Consider the following 26,467-nt stretch of genomic DNA (forward strand, 5'->3'; position numbering starts at 1 on the left):
GGGCAACATAGAAAGACCCCAACACTTTAAAAAAAATAGCCAGCACGGTGGTGCATGCCTTTAGTCCCAGCTACTCAGGAGGTTGAGACAGGAGGATCAATTGAGCCCAGGAGGTCAAGGCTGCAGATCGTGCCACTGCACTCCAGTCTGGACGACAAGGTGAGACCTTGTCTCACACACACACAAAAGGATTTATTTAGGGAACATTCCCATGTGCCAGACATTGGGGGATGTTTCCTGTGGCCGAGGCTTTCACCATGGAGGCTGCTGGGCTGGCAGAACAGGCGCCAAAGGCCAGGCCCACCCAGACATGGCAGAAGGGTTTCCAGCAGGCAGCGGGTGAGTGGAGCCAGGTTCCAGGGAGCTAATCTGGCAGCAGGAGGAACGAGCTGTGTCGGAAGGAAGGGCCAAGGCCTTGGCGGGGATCAGCCCAGGGCAGGGTCCAGGTCCTGCTTCACTGACCAGAAGCTCTTGGCTGCTGCTGCCCTCAGGACAGCAAAGACCCCCTGGCCCCACATGCCCTCTGTCCCTTCCTGTCCTTTCACTCAGAGTTGGGCATCAGAGCGTGCAGGCCTGCCATCAATTGGCAGGAGCTTCCCCGCAGGGATGCAGTGAGAGAAGAAGGAGCTCTGAAGAGGCCAGGGGATCTGCACACGCCCCGTGTTGGGGGCACCAGGCTGGAGTCCAGATGCCGGTGGGAAAGGCGGTCCCAAGCAGAGGGGCCAGCAGCAGTAAAAGCCGGAGGTGAGTGGGGTACCGCGTGGGTGTGTGCACAGGGCCACACCCAGCTGTCTGGGAGGCAAAGCTGGATTCTGGGGACTGAGGTGGGGGACCCAGGGCTTGTGGTCAGTTTGGACAGGGTCGTTTCATGAGAGCCCTGTGTGCCATGTGAAAGAGTTGACTTCATCACGGAGCACCAGGACCTCCAAGGATAGTGTACATAAAATTATCAAATTCCTCAGGGTTAAGAACCTGGTGGAGAGGTACTGAGGCCAGACATGAGAGGTTGGGGCCATCCCAGAGGGAAGATGGTGGCCGCATGGAGGACACCAGAGGCTGCGCATCGAGGGATCCCAGAGGGTGGGCAGGCATGAGGCCATCATTTTTGATTAGCAAGCTGGACTCTGGGCCTGTGTGGGGGTGACAGTGTGTGAGCTTCATCAGATGACTCATCACACCTTCTCTGAACTTGCCAGAAGGTACCCTGCTCCTCCTCCAGCCTGGCCTGGCCTGACGGAGCGTGGGGTGGGGTCACCTGCATCCTGCAGCTGTGGGTGGCTGTGTCTGCCTCCTTGGCGAAGGCCAGCCCCTGAGCCCTTCTGTTCAGCCCCAGCAGCCGTACACAGAACGCAGATCTGAAAAGAGAAGTCCGCCAGGCTCAGCAGTGTGAATGCACTCAGCAGCCGTGCCTGGGTATCCTGGCAGCTTGTCATCCTGGCCGATGCCCTACTATGGCCATAGGCTGTGGCCTGCACCTGACAGGTCATACAAACCAAGTGCAGACCTTGTCCTGGGTCAACAGGGAAGAAGCCCCTGGGCTGAATTCTAACTTCCAGCCCCCAGACACTCTTGGCTGGTTCTGGGTTTCAGCAAAGCTTGTTGGAAGCCGGCTTATGAGACACAGTTTCTTGGCCTCGGACCACACTCCCTGGGCCTCGGGTTGAGAAGTTCCTGGTGACTCAGAAAGCGGAGGGATTAAGTCTCAGGGAGAAGCCTCTGGCTGCCGGGCGGACAGATCTGTGCCTGCAAGTTGCTCTTCAATAACAGGGAGTGGCCTTCATTTGCATTGGCTGCTGGGAACTTCCTGAAGATGGTCCCCAAGCCCCTGGAGGCCAGCACCTGCGAGGAGATGCAGCACGAGTGGAGGAGGAGAGGAATGAGGACGGGAAGGGTGGGGGAGGCTTGCTGGGCAGATGTCAGCATGGGAAGCTCCAAGATCAGGGCAGAAACAGCTCAGACCAGGGGGCTCCAGTGGCTTCCTTGGCCCCTCACACCTGGAGTCTGGGCTGGGTGAGCCGGGGGGAGATCGCCACATCCCTGCAGGGCTGGAAACGGGGAAGGCTGCTCCTTGTGGGTGTGCCTGAGTGGGAGGACCCAGGTACCCCGATAAACCAGTTTGGTTCCCCCATCTTTCCTCCCAGGGGCAGGAACCAACTCAGGCTACAGCGTGGCACTGCTCACCTTTCCCAACACCTGAGCGCCAACCAGGGCTGGCCCAGTATGGTGGGAAGCAGACGAAAGCAAGGGCCCAGCATCTCCACCCAATGGCATCCTTCATCCCTCCCGCCCCGCATTGCCCCCTGCCCCCTTTGTGCTCCTGGGGAGACTCTACTAAACTCCTTCACCCCGGGGTGCCGGGGACTGTACCGCCCAGGTGAGCTCCCCTCAGTTAGGGAGCACCCATCACCTTGTGCCATGCATGCTCTGGGTCACTCGGTCTCCCAGCTCCCAGCACGGTGAGGCTGGCGCAGGCACCAACCCCTCTCCTCCCGGGAGAGAAACTGAGGCTCAAAGAGGCTGAGGGATTGGCTCAGGGCCCCTCAGGTGGTATTCAAACTCCAGGCCATCCAGCTCCAAGCGGCTTTGTGGTCTTTTGTAGATTCTTGGAGGTGGACACTGCAAGGGACCTCCAACCCCACCGGTCACATTTTCCAAAGAACGTTTTGCAATAGCTGTTACAGTTGACCCTGGGACAACGTGGGTTGGAACTGCACGAGGAAGGAGTCCCTAGGCTGAATTCTAACTTTCGGCCTCCAGATGCTCCTGTGGGTCCACTTACACATAGATTTTCTTCCTGTGCCACCCCCAAAACGGTAAGATCAACCCCTCCTCTTCCTCCCCCTCCGCCTGTTCAACATGAAAATGACGAGAATAGTGGCCTTGATGGTAATCCACTTCCGCTTAATGAAGGGTAAATGTATTTCCTCTTCCTTATGTTTTTCTTAATACTTTCTTTTCTTCAGCCTACTTTATTGTAAGAACACAGTATATAGTACATATTACATACAAAATGTATGTGAATCGACTGTTTATATTATCAGTAAGCTTCTGGTCAACGGTAGGCTATGAGTAACTAAATTCTGGAAGAGTCCAAAGTTACACATGGGTTTTCAACTGCACAGGAGGTTGGTGGCCCTAAATCTCGTGTTGTTCAAGAGTCACTTGTATATCAAAATGAATGTTTCACAGCCAGAGAGACCTTTAAGATATGTTGGATCCAAGGAGATTAAATAGAGCTTTAATATGCTAATGAGCTCAACAAAATATGCAAATGAGCTTAGCAGATCACCAAAAGGCATGGAGCGTTTGCAATGCTTCTCAAATCTATTCGGGGCAAATAGTCTCTCTGGACCAAGGAGCACATCTCTCTGGACCAAGGAGAAATGTTGAGCTTGTCCTATCGTTTTTCTCTACAAATGGGGAAACTGAGGCCCAGAAAAAAGAATGAGACTTGCCTAAAGCTAACCTGTGGCAAAGTCAGGACCTGAGCTCCAGCCCAGGGGTGAAGGGTCAGGAACCTGGTGGTAGAGCTGCCCTCCCGGTCACCACTCCCTGTGTAGGGAAGGGGTTGTTGTCTATTTCTTTGCACTGCCCCAGCCCTGGTGCTTTTTGGTAGGTCAGAAATGTCTGTGAAAGGTGGGCTGGGGCACTGTATGCCCAGAGAAGGGAACAGAGGAGCCACGGCAGGAGACTGGGCCAGGTGCTGTTCTTGGGAGTTAGCTTTGTGTCTGTCCTGCTGACCACAGCCTGGGGACACGCAGGATTGTCGGGAAGACCACTGAGAGCTTGCCACCTTTGCTTGAGACCTCTTCTGTGGCTCCTGCCTGTCCCAGGGTCCCTGGACTGCTGGCCTTCCCACCTCCTACTGCAGCACAAGTGGTCCCTTCAGTATGACGCCTTTCCAAAGCCACCTGGTAAACTGCAGGGAGAGGAGAGAGGGCAGGCTGGTTGGGCCTGACACTCCCATGGGGGAAGAGGAGCAGCCACATCCCTCCTGACCTCATCAGGATGGGCCCGGACTGGCCAGAGGAGGACCACACTGGCTGGAGATGCATCGTCCTCCTGCCCTGTGACTTCGGCACCAAGGATTCAATAGCTGTGTGTTCTGTTCTTAGCCACCTTCATGGTCACATGGCAGCCACCCCTGAGCCTAGGGAACACCTGGACTGAAGATGGGACTGAAGATGGCACTGATGCTGGGGCCATTCCTTGAAGCTCGGCTCCTCTGTCAGGGGCAGTGGGGTATGTCTGGTATGAGCACAGACTGGGGATTCAGGCAGATGTGGGCTAACCTCAGGCGCACAACTTCATCACTTGCACAAGTTATTTTGCCTCTCTGGGCATCAGCGTTCCTTTTCTTTGTCTGTTTTTTTTTTATTATTATACTTGAAGTTTTAGGGTACATGTGCACAATGTGCAGGTTTGTTACATATGTATACATGTGCCATGTTGGTGTGCTGCACCCATTAACTCGTCATTTACATTAGGTATATCTCCTAATGCTATCCCTCCCCAGTCCCCCAACCCCACAACAGTCCCTGGAGTGTGATGTTCCCCTTCCTGTGTCCATGTGTTCTCATTGTTCAATTCCCACCTATGAGTGAGAACATGTGGTGTTTGGTCTTTTGTCCTTGCAATAGTTTGCTCAGAATGATGGTTTCCACTTTCATCCATGTCCCTACAAAGGACATGAACTCATCATTTTTTATGGCTGCATAGTATTCCATGGTGTATATGTGCCACATTTTCTTAATCCAGTCTATCGTTGTTGGACATGTGGGTTGGTTCCAAGTCTTTGCTATTGTGAATAGTGCCGCAATAAATATACGTGTACATGTGTCTTTATAGCAGCATGATTTATAATCCTTTGGGTATATACCCAGTAATGGGATGGCTGGGTCAAATGGTATTTCTAGTTCTAGATCCCTGAGGAATCGCCACACTGACTTCCACAATGGTTGAACTAGTTTACAGTCCCACCAACAGTGTAAAAGTGTTCCTGTTTCTCCACATCCTCTCCAGCACCTGTTGTTTCCTGACTTTTTAATGATCACCACTCTAACTGGTGTGAGATGGTATCTCATTGTGGTTTTGATTTGCATTTCCCTGATGGCCAGTGATGATGAGCATTTTTTCATGTGTTTTTTTGCTGCATAAATGTCTTCTTTTGAGAAGTGTCTGTTCATATACTTGGCCCACTTTTTGATGGGGTTGTTTGTTTTTTTCTTGTAAATTTCTTTGAGTTCATTGTAGATTCTGGATATTAGCCCTTTGCCAGATGAGTAGGTTGCAAAAATTTTCTCCCATTCTGTAGGTTGCCTGTTCACTCTGATGGTAATTTCTTTTGCTGTGCAGAAGCTCTTTAGTTTAATTAGATCCCATTTGTCAATTTTGGCTTTTGTTGCCATTGCTTTTGGTGTTTTAGACATGAAGTGCTTGCCCATGCCTATGTCCCAAATGCTATTGCCTAGGTTTTCTTCTGGGGTTTTTATGGTTTTAGGTCTAACATGTAAGTCTTTAATGCATCTTGAATGAACTTTTGTATAAGGTGTAAGGAAGGGATCCAGTTTCAGCTTTCTACCTATGGCTAGCCAGTTTTCCCAGCACCATTTATTAAATAGGGAATCTTTCCCCATTGCTTGTTTTTGTCAGGTTTGTCAAAGATCAGACAGTTGTAGATATGTGGCATTATTTCTGAGGGCTCTGTTCTGTTCCATTGATCTATATCTCTGTTTGGTACCAGTACCATGCTGTTTTGGTTGCTGTAGCCTTGTAGTATAGTTTGAAGTCAGGTAGCGTGATGCCTCCAGATTTGTTCTTTTGCCTTAGGATTGACTTGGCAATGTGGGCTGTTTTTTGGTTCCATATGAACTTTAAAGTAGTTTTTTCCAATTCTGTGAAGAAAGTCATTGGTAGCTTGATGGGGATGGCACTGAATGTATAAATTACCTTGGGCAGTATGACCATTTTCACGATATTGATTCTTCCTACCCATGAGCATGGAATGTTCTTCCATTAGTTTGTATCCTCTTTTATTTCATTGAGCAGTGGTTTGTAGTTCTCCTTGAAGAGGTCCTTCACATCCCTTGTAAGTTGGATTCCTAGGTATTTTATTCTCTTTGAAGCAATTGTGAATGGGAGTTCATTCATGATTTGTCTCTCTGTTTGTCTGTTATTGGTGTATAAGAATCCTTGTGATTTTTTTACATTGATTTTGTATCCTGAGACTTTGCCGAAGTTGCTTATCAGCTTAAGGAGATTTTGGGCTGAGACAATGGGGTTTTCTAGATATACAATCATGTCATCTGCAAACAGGGACAATTTGACTTCCTCTTTTCCTGACTGAATACCATTTATTTCCTTCTCCCGCCTGATTGCCCTGGCCAGAACTTCCAACATTATGTTGAATAGGAGTGGTGAGAGAGGGCATCCCTGTCTTGTGCCAGTTTTCAAAGGGAATGCTTCCAGTTTTTGCCCATTCGGTGTGATATTGGCTATGGGTTTGTCATAGACAGCTCTTATTATTTTGAGATACGTCCCATCAATGCCTAATTAATTGAGAGTTTTTAGCATGAAGGGTTGTTGAATTTTGTCAAAGGCCTTTTCTGCATCTATTGAGATAATCATGTGGTTTTTGTCTTTGGTTCTGTTTATATGCTGGATTACATTTATTGATTTGCATATATTGAGCCAGCCTTGCATCCCAGGGATGAAGCCCACTTGATCATGGTGGATAAGCTTTTTGATGTGCTGCTGGATTCAGTTTGCCAGTATTTTATTGAGGATTTTTGCATCAATGTTCATCAAGGATATTGGTCTAAAATTCTCTTTTTTTATTGTGTCTCTGCCAGGCTTTGGTATCAGGATGATGCTGGCCTCATAAAATGAGTTAGGGAGGATTCCCTCTTTCTCTATTGATTGGAATAGTTTCAGAAGGAATGATACCAGCTCCTCCTTGTACCTCTGGTAGAATTCGGCTGTGAATCCATCTGGTCCTGGACTTTTTTGGTTGGTAAGCTGTTGATTATTGCCACAATTTCAGAGCCTGTTATTGGTCTATTCAGAGATTCAACTTCTTCCTGGTTTAGTCTTGGGAGGGCGTATGTGTCCAGGAATTTATCCATTTCTTCTAGATTTTCTAGTTTATTTGCGTAGAGGTGTTTGTAGTATTCTCTGATGGCAGTTTGTATTTCTGTGGGATCGGTAGTGATATCCCCTTTATCATTTTTTAGTGCATCTATTTGATTCTTCCCTCTTTTCTTCTTTATTAGTCTTGCTAGTGGTCTATCAGTTTTGTTGATCTTTTCAGAAAAGCAGCTCCTAGATTCATTAATTTTTTGAAGGGTTTTTTGTGTCTCTATTTCCTTCAGTTCTGCTCTGATTTTAGTTATTTCTTGCCTTCTGCTAGCTTTTGAATGTGTTTCCTCTTGCTTTTCTAGTTCTTTTAATTGTGATGTTAGGGTGTCAATTTTGGATCTTTCCTGCTTTCTCCTGTGGACATTTAGTGCTATAAATTTCCCTCTACACACTGCTTTGAATGTGCCCCAGAGATTCTGGTATGTTGTGTCTTTGTTCTCATTGGTTTCACAAAACATCTTTATTTCTGCCTTCATTTCGTTATGTACCCAGTAGTCATTCAAGAGCAGGTTGTTCAGTTTCCATGTAGTTGAGTGGTTTTGAGTGCGTTTCTTAATCCTGAGTTCTAGTTTAATTGCACTGTGGTCTGAGAGACAGTTTGTTATAATTTCTGTTCTTTTACAAACTAAGCTTCATAAGCGAAAGAGAAATAAAATACTTTACAGAGAAGCAAATGCTGAGAGATTTTGTCACCACCAGGCCTGCCCTAAAAGGGCTCCTGAACGAAGCACTAAACATCGAAAGGAACAACTGGTACCAGCCACTGCAAAAACATGCCAAAATGTAAAGACCATCAAGGCTAGGAAGAAAGTGCATCAACTAATGAGCAAAATAACCAGCTAACATCATAATGACAGGACCAAATTCACACATAACAATATTAACTTTAAATGTAAATGGGCTAAATGCTCCAATTAAAAGACACAGACTGGCAAATTGGATAAAGAGTCAAGACCCATCAGTGTGCTGTATTCAGGAAACCCATCTCACATGCAGAGACACACATAGGTTCAAAATCAAGGGATGGAGGAAGATCTACCAAGGAAATGGAAAACAAAAAAAGGCAGGGGCTGCAATCCTAGTCTCTGATAAAACAGACTTTAAACCAACAAAGATCAAAAGAGACAAAGAAGGCCATTACATAATCGTAAAGGGATCAATTCAACAAGAAGAGCTAACTATCCTAAATATATATGCACCCAATACAGGAGCACCCAGATTCATAAAGCAAGTCCTTAGTGACCTACAAAGAGACTTAGACTCCCACACAATAATAATGGGAGACTTTAACACTGTCAACATTAGACAGATCAACAAGACAGAAGGTTAACAAGGATACCCAGGAATTGAACTCAGCTCTGCACAAAGCGGACCTAATAGACATCTACAGAACTCTCCACCCCAAATCAACAGAATATACATTTTTTTCAGCACTACACCAAACCTACTCCAAAATTGACCACATAGTTGGAAGTAACGCACTTCTTTGTCTTTTTTATTCCGTTTATTAAAACTGGCACAACCATGATGTTAGAAGTCAGTAGTAGTTTCTGGAAAGAGTTAGAAAGAGGCTTTTGGTTGCAGATAATTTTCTTTATTCTTTCTTTTTTTTTTTTTTTTGAAGATGGAGTCTTGCTCTGTTGCCCAGGCTGGAGTGCAGTGGCGCAATCTTGGCTCACTGCAGCCGCCACCTCCCATGTTCAAGTGATCCTCCTGCCTCAGCCTCCCAAGTAGGTGGGACTACAGGTGTACACTACCACGCCCAGCTAATTTTTGTATTTTTAGTAGAGACAACCTTCACCATATTGGCCAGGCTGGTCTTGAATTCCTCACCTCAGATAATCCCCCCACCTTGGCCTCCCAAAGTGCTGGGATTACAGGTGTGTGCCACTGCGCCTGGCCTGGTTGCTGATAATGTTTTAATTCTACTTTCTAGTTCTGGATGCTGGTAAACGGGCACACTTTCTGAGAAATATCAAGATGAACATTTATAATTTATGCATTTTTCTGTGTGTATGCTATAATTAAATGAAAGATTTACTTTAAGAAGATGGTGACCCTGAAAAATAAGTTATTCCTAATTTGTGCAATGATGATAAAATCACAGAAAAGTAAACAGATTTAAAAATAGTATTTGAAAGCAGAATCTTTTCACACTGGAAGCAGTTTTTCTAATGCAATCTATTTCTTTTTTTTTTTTTTTTTTTTTTTTTTTTGAGATGGAGTCTCGCTGTGTCACCCAGCCTGGATTGCAGTGGTGCGATCTTACTCAGCTGATTGCAACCTCCGCCTCCCGGATTCAAGCGATTCTCCTGTCTCAGCTTCCCAAGTAGCTGTATTTTTAGTAGAGGTGGGGGTTTCACCATGTTGGTTAGGCTGGTCTTGAACTCCTGATCTCAGGTGATACACCCGCCTTGGCCTCCCAAACTGCCAGGATTACATGCGTGAGCCACTGTGTTTGGCCGTAATGCAATCTATTTCTATTATTCAAGACTTTTAATAAAAACCATTGCATATATTGATTGCACAGTCTAAGAGACATGGGCAGCAGTGTTCTTACCTGTAAAATAGAGGCAATAAAAATCTCTACCTCATAAGATTAGAGAACAGCATGCATATATGGTGCTTTCCACAGTGCCTGGTACACAGTAAGCACTCAATAAGTAATGCCATTGTCACCGTCATTGCCATCATCAGGCCTCTGCTGGCATTCCTACTCTCTGGTGGGTTATGTGGGCTCCTGGACTCAACCTGGTTTGGCAGAGAATGAAGCATGGCTCTAGGACAGTAACCCTAGAGACTGGATTTCTTTAATCCAGTCCCTTCTTGGCGGTTGCCTGGTGATTCTACTCACCTTTGGTGGGATGGGCGGACACGGGGCCCCACCCAAAGAATAGTGGAGGCTCTTTCTTTCCTGGTCACTCAAACAGTGGAGGGGACAGGACAGCTGGGAGTGGGCTGGGTTCCCAGTTATGGGTAGGGGAAGAGGCCACCACTTACCACATATCTCAACAGGCTCTTGTGCTTTATCCTCTCTCTCCCCACTATTGTGGGTGCCTCCATGGCAAGAACCTGCTAGATGGGCCAGACTTCCCAAACCCAAATTCTCTTTTTATTACTATTATTTTATTGAATTAATTAATTTTTTTAATACCACCAGGTATTCCAGGGTGGTCTCCCATCCAAGTACTAACCATGTCCGCCTCCGCTTAGTTTCCAAGATCAGACAAGATAGGCACGTTCAAGGTGGTGTGGCCATAGACCCCAGTCTAGATTCTTGTACTGAAAAGCGTGTGGGTGCTTATGAGAACGACAGGGCAGATAATGGAAAATCTTCCCAGAAAGCTCTGGACATGTGGTTGCTGCCCAGTGCTAAGCTCTCAGGAAATAATACTACCACTATATTAGTGTGTTATTTTACAGTTTTAAAGCATTTACACTATCCATCAACTCATTTAATTATCACAACCAACCTATAAAATAGGAATTTGATACCATTTAACAGATGAAGAAACTGAGGTTTAGAGCATGCATGTGGCTTATCTACTGCTATTCAGTAGCAAAATCAGGTCTCAATCCAGATCCTCCAACTCCAAGGAGAGTACACCACAGCCATTTTTTAGGAGCGAATGGAAGATACAGGAAATATACAGCACTACAATGTGTCCACTAGCATTCTTAGATATAAATTTAATTTTTGAATTGTTTTCATATACATAACATAACCTTGACCATTTTAACTACTTCCTTTGTTTTTTTTTTTTTTTTGAGATGGAGTCTCGATCTGTTGCCCAGGCTAGAGTGCAGTGGTGCATTCTTAGCTTACTGCAACCTCCACCTTCCGGGTTCAAGTGATTCTCCTGCCTCAGCCTCCTGAGTAGCTGGGACTACAGGCACATGTCACCATGCCCAGCTAATTTTTTGTATTTTTAGTAGAGACGGGGTTTCACTGTGTTAGCCAGGATTGTCTCAATCTCCTTACCTCGTGATCCACCTGCCTTGGCCTCCCAAAGTCCTGGGATTACAGGCGTGAGCCACCGCACCCAGCCGATTATAACTATTTTTAAGTGTATAGTTCTATGGCATTAAGAACATTCAGATTATTTTGCAGCCCTCACTACCATCCATCTCCAGAACTTTCTCATCATCCCAAACTAGAACTCCGTATCCATTAAACATTAACTCCCCACTCCCCCTCCTCCCAGCGCTTGGCAATCCCCATTCTACTTCCTGTCTCTATGAATTTGACTACTCTGGGTTCCTCATAGACGGACTCATGTGATATTTATTCTTTTGCGTCTAGATTATTTCATGTAGCATAATGTCTTCAAGGTTCCTCCATGTTGTAGCATGGGACAGAATTGCCTTTCTTTTTAAGGCTGAATGATATTCCATTGTATGGATAGACCACATTCTGCTTATCCATTCATCCATCCATGCTCACTAGGGTAGCTTTCACTTCTGGCTGTTGTGAGTAAAGCTTCTATGAGCATGGATGTACAAACACCTACCCGAGTCTCCACTTTCAGTTCTTCTGGGTGTGTACCCAGAGGAGCCATTGTTGAATCATATGCCACTTCCATTGTTGCCTTTTTGAGGAATTGCCATATTGATTTCCCATCCACTACATCTTTTCACTTTATTTGATAAGATACAGTAGTCTCCTTTTAACTGCAGCTCCAGTTTCCTTGGTTTTAATAACCTGTGGTCAACCGTAGTCCAAAAACATTAAGTAAAAATCTCCGGAAATAAATAGTTCGTGAGTTTTAGATGTTGCACCATTTTGAGTGGCATGATGGAATCTGCGTCATCCTGCTCTGTCCCACATGGAGAGTGGATCAATCCTTCCTTCAGGGGACCCCCACTGTCAACGCTACCCTCCCACTGGTCACTTAGGAGCTATCTCCGTTATCAGATGGGCCGTCGAAGTATCGCAGCGCTCATGCTCAAGTCGCCCTTATTTGACTTAATTATGGCCCCAAAGGGCAACAGTAGTGATGCTGGCAATTCGGATATGCCAAACAGAAGCCACCAAGTGCTTCCTTTCAGTGAAAAGGTGAAAGTTCTCGATTTCATAAGGAAAGAAAGAAAATCATATGCTGAGGTTTCTAAGAACTACATAAGAACAAATCTTCTATCTGTGAAATTGTGAAGAGAGAAAAATAAATTGGTGAGTAGTGGATATAGGGTGTGGTACTATCCCCTGTTTCAGGGACCCCTTGGGGGTTTTGAAATATGTCTCTGATGGATTAGAGGGGACTACTATAAACCAATATCCATATTAAGGGGAAAATCTACTCAAACACTAAGATTAGAAATATTTTGTTGTTCTTTTAAAGACTTCTTTTTTGGTCACTTGCCTAGGGCTCAGAGGGCAAGCTCAGGACTATATGTTTTAAAGACTGTCATGGGCTCTTGTCCACGCCCTTCTCTTTGTCCATAATGGTCCCCCTACCTGGTCCGCTTAGGAGACTTGTCCCCTCACCGATATTTGCCCCCATTTCTCAGGGAGCTAGAATGATTCATGTGAAAGAGCTTTGGCAGAAGGGACATGCTCTGCAGCCAGAAAGTCTCAAGGTTAATAGTGGTTCTGCCCTCTACTGTGTGATCATTGGCAAGTTACCTAACCTCTCTGAACTTCAGTTGAGTTAGTGAAATGTGGACAACAGTACCCATCCACCCAAGACTGCCATGGGGATTAAATGAGATGATATGGGCAGAGGGCTCAGTGTGCCATGTCTATGGCTGAGATTATGATATCATCCCCTTCCCTGGTCCTCCTGGAAGCATGGGGCTCCTGTCCTGCTGCAGTCACCTCCTGCCTAGCATCATGGGAAGGCCGGCTCCTTAGCACGCAGGGCTTTGGACTCACTCTGAGCTTGCTGGAGAATGGGGCAGAACAGGGGCCAGCCAACAGAATGCTCAAAGAGGCAGCTTTCAGTGCAACAGCAGGAAGAACTTTCCAGAAGCACCAGCTGCTCACTGGCAGAGTAGGTCTCTTCTCCAGAAGTGAGGAGGCGTTCCCCATCAGTCTGACAGCTGAGGGCCTCAGATGCTCAGACACCGGAGAGACGGGATTCCTGGATGTCTGTCAGGTGGGGGTTGGATCCAGTGACCTCTGGGGCTCCTCTCAGCTCTCATAAGCTGTGGGGATTTCCGTGGAGCTGACGGTCCCTGTAGCCACGGCTGGGGCACTGCCAGTGCATCTTGGCCAAGCCTTGCAGCTGACTCAAGCTTGGTGAGGGGAGCCCTGACTTGGGATCCTGGTCATCCTCATGGTCATCGTCCCCCAGAGATGAAAGCGACTGGGCAGTCCCACAGTCTCAGGGACGCAGTGCCATTCCCAGCCTCAGATGTGGCTACTCCATCCTCATACCTTGTCCCCTCTGATGCTGGGGCTCCAAGGCTGACCAGTAAGTCCAGCTGATGGAGGAAGAACCTGATAAGTCAGACGTGGGAAGGGGTCCTGAGAGAACGTGTACCATCTGCCCACGCACAGGTGGCACATCCAGGCCAGGACACCTTAGCCAAAGGGCACAAATCACCCTGCCAGCTAGGCCTGGGCCACTCACCATCCTGGAGGCTTCCTGCTGGGGCCAGGATCCCAGCCTCTCCTGTGAGCAGCTCTGGGTGACCCAGTTAGGAAGTCAGCAGGTGTCCGACCTGGCTCATCCAGGTGTTGCTCGGTCTGCACTCCGCAGCCCTGGCCCACTCGCCATGGGGCCTCTCCTGGGCTGCCTGCTTCTCAGGCCCTCCTGCACCCCTGGATGAGTGGATAGGTCCCTGTTGTCAAAATGAAAAGTCACACAGCTGGGTAGATGTTGACCTGGGTTCAAATCCCGACACCACTCACTCGAGGTGCGGCCTTGGGCAAGTTACCCAATCTCTCCAGACCTCAGTGTCTTCATCTTTCAAATGGCACCTGTGAAGCCAGGTTGCAGTGACAGTTACAGAAGCTGTGTAAGAGGCCAAGCATATGACACACAAGGCCTCCCTCTGTGGGGTAGATGGTCTCTTGCAGAAGGCAGGGGAAGGTTTCTATGGCCCCGTCTTGATTTCTGACCTACTTACTGACACCCGCTCACCCGAGGAGTGGTGACCTTGCTCAGTGTTACAGGCTCGAGTGCTCACACCCTCCTTACGTGTTGAGGTCCTAATCCCCAGTATGTCAGGACGTACTTGGAAAGAGGGTCTTTATAGAGGCGATTAGGGTCAAATGAGATCATTAGGGCCAGGCTTCATCCAACAGGACTGCTGTCATCATAGGAAGAGAAAACGTGGACACACACGCAGACGCCGGGGCACAGGTGCACAGAGGGAGACCACGAGAGGACGTGGGGAGAAGGCAGACGTCCATAAGCCAAGAAGAGAGGCTTCGGGAGAAACCAGCCCTGCCAGGGCCTTGACATTGGACTTCCAGCCTCCAGAACTATGAGGAAATAAATGTTTGTTGTTGAACCCACACAGTCCATGGTTCTGTGCAGCAACCCTGGTAAACTAATACTGCACGGAGGCATCTACAAAAGGAGAGCTGCTCGTTTGTCCCGAGAAATGCTCCTCTAAGATCTCAATCTAGGGCCGCTGTGGAGATTTCCACCATCCATCAATCATGAAGTCTCATTTAAAGGCCCCTCCAGGTCTCGCCTGAGGGGTGTCAGTTTCTGGTTGGGAAGGAGCATTTCCCAGGCTGCAGAGGTGGCATCTTCTGTCTGCTTCGGGGGTCTTGAGAGGCTGTAGGCTCCCCAATATGAGGGCGGGGTACTTCAGGGCTGCTGGGCAGACCCTAGGCATGGCCATGAGTGTCCCCGCAAGAACCGTCATGCCAGGAGCTTGGAAGAGTCACTGCCTCCTGCCTGCACAGGCTGCCGTGGGCAGGTGGCTGCCTTCTCATCCTAGGCTACCTGGGCAGCATTTCCTTTAGAACCAGGAGTGGCCATGGGTGGAACTGCGGATGCCAGGACCATGACGCTCTTCACCAGGCACTCACCCAGCTGCCCTGTGCCTCCACTGACCTGTCACAAGTCCCGTCTCCTGCCAGGCCTGGGATTTGCCGGCCTGGCCATATGCAAAGGTTCTTCCTGCTTCAGCTGTCTCGATAGAGTGTCCGAGAGAGGCCATTCCTGCCACGCGTGATGATGATGAAGGGCGGAGCAGCACAGAGGTCAGAGTGGTGGTGGGCTGGGGAGGTCCTGCAGGTGCCAGGTGGCCACAGGTGGGACACCTCCAGGCTCAGTTTCCTGCCAAGGGAAGCCTGAAGCAGGGGAGTCTGTCCCCACCTTCCCTGCCTCCTGTGCAGGCCTCCTGGGCACCCTAAATCTCTGCGGCTCCTCAAGGCCCCCACATCCCTCTCCTTTCTTGAGCCTCCCCAGGATTAGATAAGGCCGGCAAACTGGGCCCCCTTCCTGTGGTTTTCTCCCACCAGGACATCCCAAGCTGAAGACTCCCGCCGTTCTGTGCCACGGCTGGTGGCTTCACCCTTGGCCCGGGGGAGATGGCTGGATGTGAGCTGCCCAGAGCTTCCTGGAGGCTGGCCAAGAAGGCACAAGGAAAGGACTCCTTCTTCTGGCCTGGTGTGGAGAGCAGAACGTCCTGGAGAGGTGTTTGTCAGGCCAGAGCCAGCTGAAGCTTTTGAAGAAAGGGCCACCTTCCCTCCCTTTGCCAAGGCCTGATCGGACTGGGAGATAAACTGCACTGGCAGCTGTGCTGGCAGAGCTCTGAATCACTGCTGTGCAAACATGACCCTCCTTCACTGCGACTGCCAACTTTGTTATCTAGAATGCAAACACAGTGCAACCATCCTTAGCTCCAGATTAACAACAACAACAAAAACATCCCTGGAGAAGCCACTTTCCAAGACGACTGAAAGCCCCATGTGGATTTTAGCCAAAACAGACAGAGAACCCCCGCCCCTGCCTTGGCTGCCTGCACCCACATTCTGAGATGGGGACAATGCCAGGAGTAGGACAGGGTGGGATGCAAGGTGGGAAAGAGCTGGAATGTGCCAGGATCTGACCTGCCACCTCCGCCAGCTCTTTCTGCCCCTGGCCACCTGGGCCCCTCCTGAGGACAGCAAATAGTTTCCTGCTCTCTCAGTCTGGTAGGCAGCAAGGCTGGCTCCCTTGTGTGCCCAGGGCCAAGCATGAGTGTGGGCAGCTGGTTAGAGTCCAGGCCAGAGGTGGTCTGGGCCTCCCTTCTGCTGGCCCATGCCTTGAACCTATCTACAGGATGAAGGGAAGACAAGAAATGGTGTAGACAGCGAGCACCCTGATGGCCCGCGTGCAGCTCCTTCTTGCCCTGAACCATGGCTGCAGAGGGTGGCACCTTCTCTCTGCTTGGCGAGTCTTGGACATGGGTGGACGTGGACATGGGACCATCCTGTGTCGCCTCCAGGCATATGGTAGAGAACACTGATTAAGCACTTACTATGTGCTGGTCACCCTGCTGTAAGTGCTGCATGTCCAATTCATTTGCTCCTTCCTATAAGTAGGAACTGTTACTGCCCCCATTTGACAGAGGCAGAAACGGAGGCACAGAGAGGGAAACTATTGTTCTCAAGGCTGTGCAGTGAAGTGACAGCAGTGGGATTTGAACTGAGACCTCTTGACTGCAGAATTTGCTGTTTGCTGCCTCTCACATTGGCGATGCGTGCAGTGTGGAAGGAGCGTCACTGGGGGAAGGCCAGCCCCTCGCCTCCTCTGCGCATCTTAAACTGTCTGTCTCCATGGGCATCAGGAATCGACACATTTATTGGTTTGTTCATTCATTGGTTTCTTCCCTCAACTCCTATTCTGTGCCATATGCACTGCTCAGCACTGGGAGATCAGAGGGAACAAAGATGTACAGGGTGCAGACCCCCCTCTGGCAGCTCCAGCCTCTCCAGGCCAGGCCTTCCTCACTGTCCAGCTGAGGACTCCAGGGAGGCCTGTGGTCTGAGTGGAGAGGGAAGGGGGACCGCCTGGGGAAGCAGGGCGTGAGAAGGACGGACGAGGCAGTCATCACAGGAAAGGAGCCGGGCCAGGCAGGCCTGCAGGGCCCACAGAGGACACAGCTGCAGAAATGCAGGTGTGAGGCGTCCAGGCCGTGGCCATGGCCATGGCCATGGCCTGGAGAAAGAAGCTAAGCCCGTGAGGCCCAACGCTGAAGGGGCCAAGATCAGCTCTGGGTGATGCGATCCAAGGATGGGGAGAGGCTTAGTCAAGAGGGGAGTTTACCCAGGGCTGGAGGGCCCAGCAGAGAATGGAGCACAGGTAACGGCTGGTGACTCAGAGCCTGTGGTCCAAACCTGTGCAGTGCCACTTGGATGTCTCCAGAGAAGATCAAGGTTAGGGCTGGGGTTGGGCAGAACTGGAGCAGAAACACTGAGCAAAGCGGGGGGAGGAAAGGCTGTGGTTTCCACGAGCGATGCTGCAGGACTGCCTAGGCCGCTGCAGTCCGGGTGGGGCAGGCAGGAGACCTAAAGTTCCAGGTGGACAGTGGAGCCCAGGAGGGTGCCTGAGACCCCTGCAAGCAGGTGTAACATAAAGGCGGACTCCAGTGCACACTTTCAGGTCTTCCTCTATGGGGACCACCGTTCCAGGGCCATAAATGAACTCAACAAGCCTGTGAAGTGGATGCTGTTCTTGTCCCAAATTTATGGATGAGTGACCTGAAGCACAGACAGGTTGAGGGGATGGCCAAGGTCCCACAGCTAGGAAATGGCAAAACTGGGTCCCCGGAAACATGTAGGGCTCAGCCTGGGCCTGGAGGTGACAACAGCATTTGTCAGTGAGGAGGACCTGGGGAAGGAGGTGCAGCTGGAATTCTACCCTCGGCATCTGGGGGACTGCAGGGCTTGTTCACGCTCTCACGAGTGTCCCTGTGCAAGGCAGTAAGAACGCAGGTGCTGACAAGGACACCACCTGGGCCAGCCTCCTGGCTCAGGGACAGCAGGCACCATCCTGAACGGCACCGTGGTGAGCCGAGGTGCAGGAGGCCTGGCTGTCGTGGGGCTCTGCACCCTGGGGTGCTCCGGCTGCACTCCACTGCCTACTCTCTCCACACTGCAGCCAGCCTGGCACGGCTCTCAGGAGTCAGCTCTCCTGGTGGGTCAGTCGCCCACTGCGCGGAACTGGGACAGTCTCATTTTGTCTCCTGTCTTGCTCCTGACTTCTGAAACAAATCTGCAGTTTGCTTTTTTTTTTTTTTAATTCCTGGTCCTGCCTCTAGTCCTGCCCCATCTCCTGCAGTGCAGGGTCACTGGGGCAGTGCAGGGTCTGAGGAGAAAGGGCCCTGGCACGTGTCTACTGGGCCTCATCCTTCCTAGGGCCCTTCTGAAGTCAGGTGACCCCTGACTATGCCAAGTTTCTGGATCACATCCTGCTCCCTCGAGTTCCCAGGTCCTTGTGTCTCCTAAAAATAAAGGTGCCACTCACTGGGTGCTTCCCAGGCACCGAGCACCATTCTGTGGGCTTTAAGGCACAGCCTCATTTGATCCTTCTAACAATCCCAGGAGGAAAGTGATCCTGTGTCCCCATTTTTCTAGATGTGTCCACAGAGGCTCAGAAGGATGACACTTGCCGTAGACCACGCACCCAGTAAAGGGCCAGGTAGGATCTGCATTTTCCCTCTGGATCCCCAGCCTCCTGATGTCTATTTTCAGCCAGTTTAATTTTAGGCACGGGAAGCCCACCTAAGAGCTTGTTTCGAGTCCATGTTTGTATTAACCATGTCTCACACGCTTTCAGATGATATGAAAGTGAGAGGAGGAACTCATAAGCTGGATGGCCCAGGATTAAGGCTGAGAAGATTTCAGAAGGAAGGAAAGGAAGGCCAGTCTGAACGAGGCGGCATCCGTCGGGGTGACTGTCAGGTCCTGCAGGTGCATTCGAAATCGCCACTGCACAAGGGCAGGCTGGGGAAATGGTTAGGGGCTTTAGTGGACTGCCAGCCTGATGCCAGTCTGTGTACCTGATGCTGATAAAGCTAGTGCGCCCATCGGCTATATAAACAGGAGCATCATGACCAGCACAGGGGAGGCGGTACATCCCTGACCACCTCACTGATTGCTATGTTTGAATCCAGATGCTGTATGTTAAGAATAATACTGACAAACACAAGGCTACCTGGATGAGGGCAGCAAGAGAGGGGGCAGAAGTTAGTTAGGAGGTGGTGGGGGCAGGGTCTATGGGAATGATGTCATATTAAAATAAAAAAAGAGATGGTGTGGTATGGGTGGTAGTAAACACAGGCATATTTGACTCATTATATACAGCATCTGAAGACTAAAATATGGTAAATAATGAACATATGTTAAATAAATAAAAGGGTATATATATGATTTATGGAAGCTCTAGATAAATGTATGTAGCAGAAATTTAGCTAGCATTTCAGTAAATATTTGAGTTTTTAAAAAGAATAATGAAAGGTACTAGGATGTCTAGTCCAAACGGAAAGATGTACTTAATCGCATTATATGAAGCCCAATAAATATGCTCAGAGCCCACACGCTGCTGAGAATCTGGAAGACAGATTTGGAGAGGGGCAGAAGGCAGCTGTCGGCTAGATACAAGGAAGAACTTCCTAATGATGAGTGTGGTCATGTAAGGAATGAAGTGCAGGAGGAGTAGGGGTTCCCTGTCCCTTGGTGGGTGCCAGCAGAAGCTGGAAGAGCTTAGTTGGCATCCAGGGGCTCCCTGCAGTCAGGGAGAGGAGTTTTCTGTGCACTCAGTTGGTGAGTCCATGAGACATAGCTGTGCTGTGTTGGTAAGGCATGCTCCAACCAGAAGTGCCGAAAGCTCCAGGGCGCCCTAATCTTGGGTTGAAGTTGGGTTTGCATCGTCATCGACTGTTTTCCAAGGGCTTGGCCTGTGGAGGCTCTGATGGGGACTTGAAAGAGTTCGCTTCCCACCTGCTTGTGGCTGACATTCCTCTTCCTGGTTGTCAGTGTTTGTTCTGGCCACGAGCCCCTGCAGAGCTCAGACACCGGGATTGAACTCTGGTACCCACATGTGGCTGTCAGCAGTGGGGAGGTGGGGCCTTGAGGGATACCCTCAAGGCTCCTGTCTGTGGGGCTAGAGATAGCAGGAGGGGGATGAGATGTCCTGAGGATCTCTGGGTCCAGTTGTGAGTGATGCTATGTCACTCTAGCCTTTAGGCTGGGACCACTGGGTGGGCGCACAGGCTGGCAGGAGAGAATTGGAAGAGAATCTGGCAGCTGAAGAGATTAAAGAAAGGCTGACCCAGGTGTGCCTAATGCTGGGAGCACTGGATGCCTTCAAACAGAGGTATCATGGGACATTCTATGTGTCTGAAAAAGCACTCACAGTTTGCTAAATCGATTGCAGAATGCAAGATTTCTAAGCAATGGACCAATCGAGAGGGGGGTGGAAATGGTGCTGGCCCTGGGGATGGTCAGAAGTGGTGAGATTAGACAAGGACATTGAGATGTTGCCAGCAGGACTGAGTGATGAGCTCTGGGTGCCTTGAGGATGATGCCTTGTGGGTGAGAGACACAGCATCGTGCAGCCTGTGTGACTGGCAGCTACTGAGATTATGACCAGAAAGCCAGGGAACATCTCTAATGTACCTCACTTTTAAAAAATCTTATTATACTTTTTTGGAAAATAATTTCAAAGCACAATAAATTAAATGAAAAGTTGCAACAATAGTAGAAAGAAAGTCTTCCCAGTCCACTTAAAAGAAGTGCGCCACCCGACACACAACACCGAAGCATCCTTTCCCGTGTATCTCCTAAAGCAAGAACATTCATCATCACCACCCATCCGATCCAGACCCTCACCCTGAACATGTCACTACCGCCCGGTCCCCAGACCACACTCTGGTTTCCACAGTTCTCCCAATAACCTCATTCATAGCAAAAAGACCCAGACAGGCTACAGGTCACGTTTGAACACATGCCTTCGCCTCTTTCAGTTTGGAAAGGTTTATCAGTCTTTCCTTGGCTCTTACGGCCTTTGAGTGTTTGCAGCTGGCAGGAGAGTTACTTTGAGCCATCTTCCTAATTTGCTGTTTTCTCTTGATTAGATTCAGGCCATGAGTCTTTGTTGGAACCATCATAAGAGAATGCTGGCTTCTCGCTGCATCCGACCAGGTGCATAGGATTCTGTGTGTGGCCTGTTACTGACAATGTCCACGTGGATCATTTGACTAAGGAGGCAGCTATCAGCTTCTTCCCTATAAGAGTATTCCTTTCTCTTTGTCACTAGGAAGGATGTTGTGGGAGAGGTTCTTAGAAAGCATGGAAGTATCCCATTTCTCATCAAGCAGCCGCCCACTACTTTCAGCACCCATGGATGGTTCTCAGGGGAATGAAGTATCACGTGAGGGCAGCCACAGAGAGCCTACCCCATGTATTTGCTTAATGAATGAATCTGCACTTCATTGCCCAAGAGGTGAGTGGAGTGACCACAGCTCCTCATGCCACAAGGTCCTTTTCTCATGCAAGCCCTGCACAGGACCAGGGAGGGAGCAATGCTGCCTCCATGCACCCATCTGACTGCATCTCCCATCTTTGCATGAGCAAGCTCCAAGAGTCCCCTGGGACCTACAGCAACGCCAGATCTGCTACCAGGAACAACATGCAGCCCTCCAGGTCCGTGAAGGGTTTTAAGTCGGGGAAGGTGACACATTTGATTTATGTTAAGCAAAACCAAAAGAAAACAAAACAAAAGCAAACACCCTGGCTGTTGTGCAAACAGCTTGGAGTGGTTCAGATTTGCAGTCAGGCAGACCAGTGAAGACTCAGCGAGGATGTTTGGGAAGGCTGAGCAGGGACCTTATTTTCAAGCATGTGAAGAGGCCCAACGCCAGGGAAGGACAGGAGGGGCCCCTGGCTCCTCCAAGGCTGCTGGGGCTGTGGACGGCTGGGGAGTCCTGTGTGCACCCACCCCATCCCGCCAGCCTCTGCTTGTGTACGGAATTGGTGGGTTCTTGGTCTCACTGACTTCAAGAATGAAGCTGCAGACCCTCCTGGTGAGTGTTAGAGCTCTTAAGGTGGTGCGTCTGGAGTTGTTCGTTCCTTCTGATGTTCGAATGTGTTTGGAGTTTTTTCCTTCTGGTGGGTTCACAGTCTCGCAGGCTCCAAGAGTGAAGCTGCAGACCTTAGCGGTGAGTGTTACAGCTCATAAGGGCAGTGTGGACCCAAAGAGTGAGCAGTAGCAAGATTTATTGCAAAGAGTGAAAGAAGAAAGCTTCCATAGTGAGGAAGGGGACCCGAGCGGGTTGCCGCTGCTGGCTCGGGCAGCCTGCTTTTAGTCTCTTATCTGGCCCACCCATGTCCTGCTGATTGGTAGAGCTGAGTGGTCTGTTTTGACAGGGGGCTGATGGGTGCGTTTACAATCCCTGAGCTAGACCCAAAGGTTCTGCACGTCCCCACCAGATTAGTTAGATACAGAGTATCCACACAAAGGTTATCCAAGGCCCCACCAGAGTAGCTAGATACAGAATGTCCATTGGTGCATTCACAAACCCTGAGCTAGACACAGGGTGCTGATTGGTGTGCTTACAAACCTTGAGCTAGATACAGAGTGCCGATTGGTGTATTTACAATCCTTGAGCTAGACATAAAGGTTCTGCACATCCCCACCAGACTAAGGAGCCCAGCTGGCTTCACCCAGTGGATCCCGCACTGGGGCTGCAAGTGGAGCTGCCTGCCAGTCCTGTGCCATGCGCCGGCACTCCTCAGCCCTTAGGTGGTCGACGGGACTGGGCCCCGTGGAGCAGGGGGTGGCGCTCGTTGGGGAGGCTCCGGCCGCACAGGAGCCCACGGAGGGGGTGGGAGGCTCAGGCATGGCGGGCGGCAGGTCCTGAGCCCTGCCCCGTGGGAAGGCAGCTAAGGCCTGGTGAGAAATCGAGCGCAGCCCTGGTGGGCTGGCACTGCTGGGGGACCCAGTACACCCTCCGCAGCCGCTGCTCCGGGTGCTAAGCCCCTCATTGCCTGGCGCCGGCAGGGCCGGCTGGCTGCTCCGAGTGCGGGGCCCGCCAAGCCCACGCCCACCCGGAACTCCAGCCTGCCCGCAAACGCCGCACGCAGCTCCAGTTCCCACTCGCGCCTCTCCCTCCACACCTCCCTGCAAGCTGAGGGAGCCGGCTCTGGCCTTGGCCAGCCCAGAAAGGGGCTCCCACAGTGCAGCAGTGGGCTGAAGGGCTCCTCAAGTGCCGCCAAAGTGGGAGCCCAGGCAGAGGAGGCGCTGAGAGCGAGCGAGGGCTGTGAGGACTGCCAGCACGCTGCCACCTCTCATGCTGACTCCTGCCCTGGATGCCCCGTACCTTTGGTTTCCCTTAGCAGCTCTTCCGTGAACTTGACCACCTGGGCCACCTCCAACCATGGGAAGCCTTTGCCCGCTGCAAAAATGATGCTCTGGTAGAGGGTGTCCAGCAGGATGCTCCTCCGGGAGTCTCTTTGTTCGTCAAACTCCTCCCAGTTCAGAAGCCTCCGCAGGTGCTCCCGACCTTGTGGTCTCTGCAGGGAATGACATGGGAATTGCAGGGTGTGATATGGGGGCTGCGGGGTGTGATATGGGGGTTGCAGGGCATGATATGGGGGCCACAGGGTGTGATATGGGGGCTGCGGGGTGTGATATGGGGGTAGCAGGGCATGGTATGGGGGCTACAGGGTGTGATATGGGGGCTGCAGGGCGTGAGATGGGGGCTGCAGGGTATGATATGAGGGTTGTGCGGTATGATATGGGGGTTGTGGGGCATGATATGGAGGCTGCAGGGCGTGATATGGGGGTTGTGGGGTATGATATGGGGGCTGCAGGGTATGATATGGGGGTTGCAGGGTATGATATGGGGGTTGCAGGGTATGATATGATGGTTGTGGGGTATGATATGGGGGCTGTGGGGTATGATATGGGGGTCGGAGGATATGGTTTGGGGCTGCAGGGTACGATATCAAGGTTGCAGTGTATGACACGGGGTTGCAGGGTTTGATATGGAGGTTGGGGAGTATGATATGGGAGTTGCAGGGTATGATATGGGGTTGAGGAGTCGAGAAGCCATCTCTACTGGGTAAGACGCTATTGGGGTCCCCACAATGGTGCTCCAGAGCCCTGAAGAGTAACTAGGTACGTGGGTGTCCCTGGGAAGAGCTATGCTTTGGTTTCTTGGCAGCACTCGCTCCTCCTCCTGGGACTTGCTCTTCTTCTAGGACTTCCTTTCCTCTGAGAGTTCTCTTGCTGGCCCCTGCAGCCCAGGGTTTGTGTACCTCCAGCAGGCCTGAGGTCCTGAAATATGATCCCTACCCCCTCTTCCTAAAATAAAATTTGACTTTCCTCAGCCTACTGTCAACTAGCTGCACTAGAGGCATTGATATGACAATGAAATTCATACTATAGTGTAAGTGACTGACCGAGTAGGGGCTTGGTGAGGTAATGCTTTAGCAGAAGGAATGAGTCTGGCTTGGTGAAAATTCAGACACACTGGCAGGCCAAGAGGAAAAGGTAAACTTTTTTCCCTGCCGAGAAGTAAAAACCCATTTTACTTAAGAGTTCAGCTGTCCCTTCTAGAAAGTTCTTATAGGCTACCAGCAGATGTAGGAGAAGCAAGTGCCACTTAAATGAAGTGGCAAAAAAATGTTTGGGGTGCAGCAGAGACCCACCCACCACACGCAAGAGTGTTGCTTTCCTGGGGCAAGGGGTCCTGTGGCTGGGAGGACCCCAAGGGTCCCTGGAGGACCAATGGTGGCCTTAGTGACAGAGGGAGGCCCGGAGTCCTGTCCTCGGCCCCCAGAGACTCCTCTTCCACTGCCACCACTCTTCTGCCTAATCCAGACAACACCCCCCTAGAAAGCAACAGAGCCTCCCCCAACACACTCCCCGCACACAGGGGCTCACAGGACCCTGAGAGTCCCAGGGGAGGCAGGCACAGTCCCTCACTTCCCTTCAGGCAGGATCTGCCCCTTCTGGGCCTGCATGTGGGCTTGAAAAACAGCGCACAAGGTCCAGGGGCTGGTAAGCCCTGGCCTGAAGTTTGGGCCTGCACATCTCATCATGGCCTCAGAGGTGCTGTGCTGAGCCGGGGTGCCTGCCCCAGGGTCTCCTGAAGAGGCGCTTCCAGTGCACACCTCCCTATGTGCCCAGGGTGAGCCAGTCTCTGTTTAAAAGCCACATTTTCTCTTCCTTCACCTGAAATTGGAAGACTTCTTTCACTTCCTGGGGTGTTAAGAGTGCCATGGCCCCTGCATCTGGTTGCCAGGAGACCGAGCCAGACTGACTCAGAGTTTGCAGAACCCTGGGGGTGGCCAGTGCCAGCTTTGTTAGGTCATGAATGGCTTCTCCCAGGCTTCTTTCCTCCCGGCCCCTCCTGCGATGCTCTGGGCCTCGTCACCTACACCTGCTCAGGGACAGGAACCCCTTGCCTCTCCCTCATAACCTGTTCTCCTTCAGGAAGTGAGCATCCTGAGGATTCCCATAAACACACACACACACTTGCACACACATAGACACATGCACCCACGTGGACACACACGCACACACACATGCATGCACACGCCCATACACACATGCACACACACTGTCCATCATCCTCACGTTCTTCTGACTGTAGCCTCCTGCCTCCTGCCCGCCCACAGGCACGTGTTTGTCTCCACAGAAAGGACTGCCTGGGCTTGCTGCCTCCACGTCCTCCCTGACTCCCCGTATTAGGGTCTCGCCTCCTCGACCTCCCCCAGTGGCCAGTAGCATCCATGGCTCTGTTTCTGGCATCATGACTTTGCTTTGGGGTGCAGCAAACAGCTCTTTAGGGGTGTCCCCAAGTGTAGTGCCCAAGCCCCTGAAGGTGGCGATTGGGAGGGGTCCGCTCCTTCTCCAGGCCAGCCTTGCTCTTCTCTGTCCTGGAAGTCACTGGTACCCACCGGTCGCCTGAGAGGCAAGTCCTTCCTTCCTCTGCCTCACTGCCCAGAGTCCCAGTGAGGAAAGCCTGGGCCTACTCGCCAGGGTTGGTGAGCAGCTGCCCAGGACCCCTGGCTCCCCAGGTCACCCCATTTTCCCAGGGGGTTGTCTTAGAAGAGGCTCCAGCCATCCTGAACCGTCATTCTCCTTCAGCCATGTGACTCCGTCAAGGCCCCGCCCACCTTCCTCCCGTCATGATGGTGATATTTCAGGGCCCTCACTGCCCTTCCTGGCCACCTGGTATTGAATGACTTTATCCAACCACATGACTTCAGTGTCCATCCACAGAAAATGACTCACACATTTACACAGTGGAGGTATTCACCCCCTTCCCGCCTTGGGGTGTGTGACACACCACACCTCTCCCCAAAGAACGGATACCTGGGGACCTGTGCTGCCTGTGCGGTGTCCAGGGGTCCTCGGGGCTTCTGAGTGTTTGG

At 50.7% G+C, this 26,467-nt stretch overlaps 1 protein-coding gene across 1 annotated transcript in view; it reads right to left on the reverse strand.

Moving 5' to 3' along the window:
* The window catches only part of C1H8orf74 (chromosome 1 C8orf74 homolog), a 33,127-nt gene extending 7,779 nt beyond the window's left edge, over positions 1-25,348 (reverse strand). Inside the window, exons 1-2 of the mRNA XM_055295017.1 lie at positions 25,263-25,348; positions 23,404-23,596 (exon numbers count right to left, since the gene is read on the reverse strand). Of these exons, the coding sequence (XP_055150992.1) occupies positions 23,404-23,596; positions 25,263-25,310 (241 nt within the window). The 5' untranslated portion in view covers positions 25,311-25,348. The remainder of the gene's footprint in view (positions 1-23,403; positions 23,597-25,262) is intronic.
* Between the last annotated feature and the right edge of the window lie 1,119 nt (positions 25,349-26,467).

The sequence above is a fragment of the Symphalangus syndactylus genome, chromosome 1, assembly GCF_028878055.3.
Source record: "Symphalangus syndactylus isolate Jambi chromosome 1, NHGRI_mSymSyn1-v2.1_pri, whole genome shotgun sequence".
Lineage (NCBI taxonomy): Eukaryota > Metazoa > Chordata > Mammalia > Primates > Hylobatidae > Symphalangus > Symphalangus syndactylus.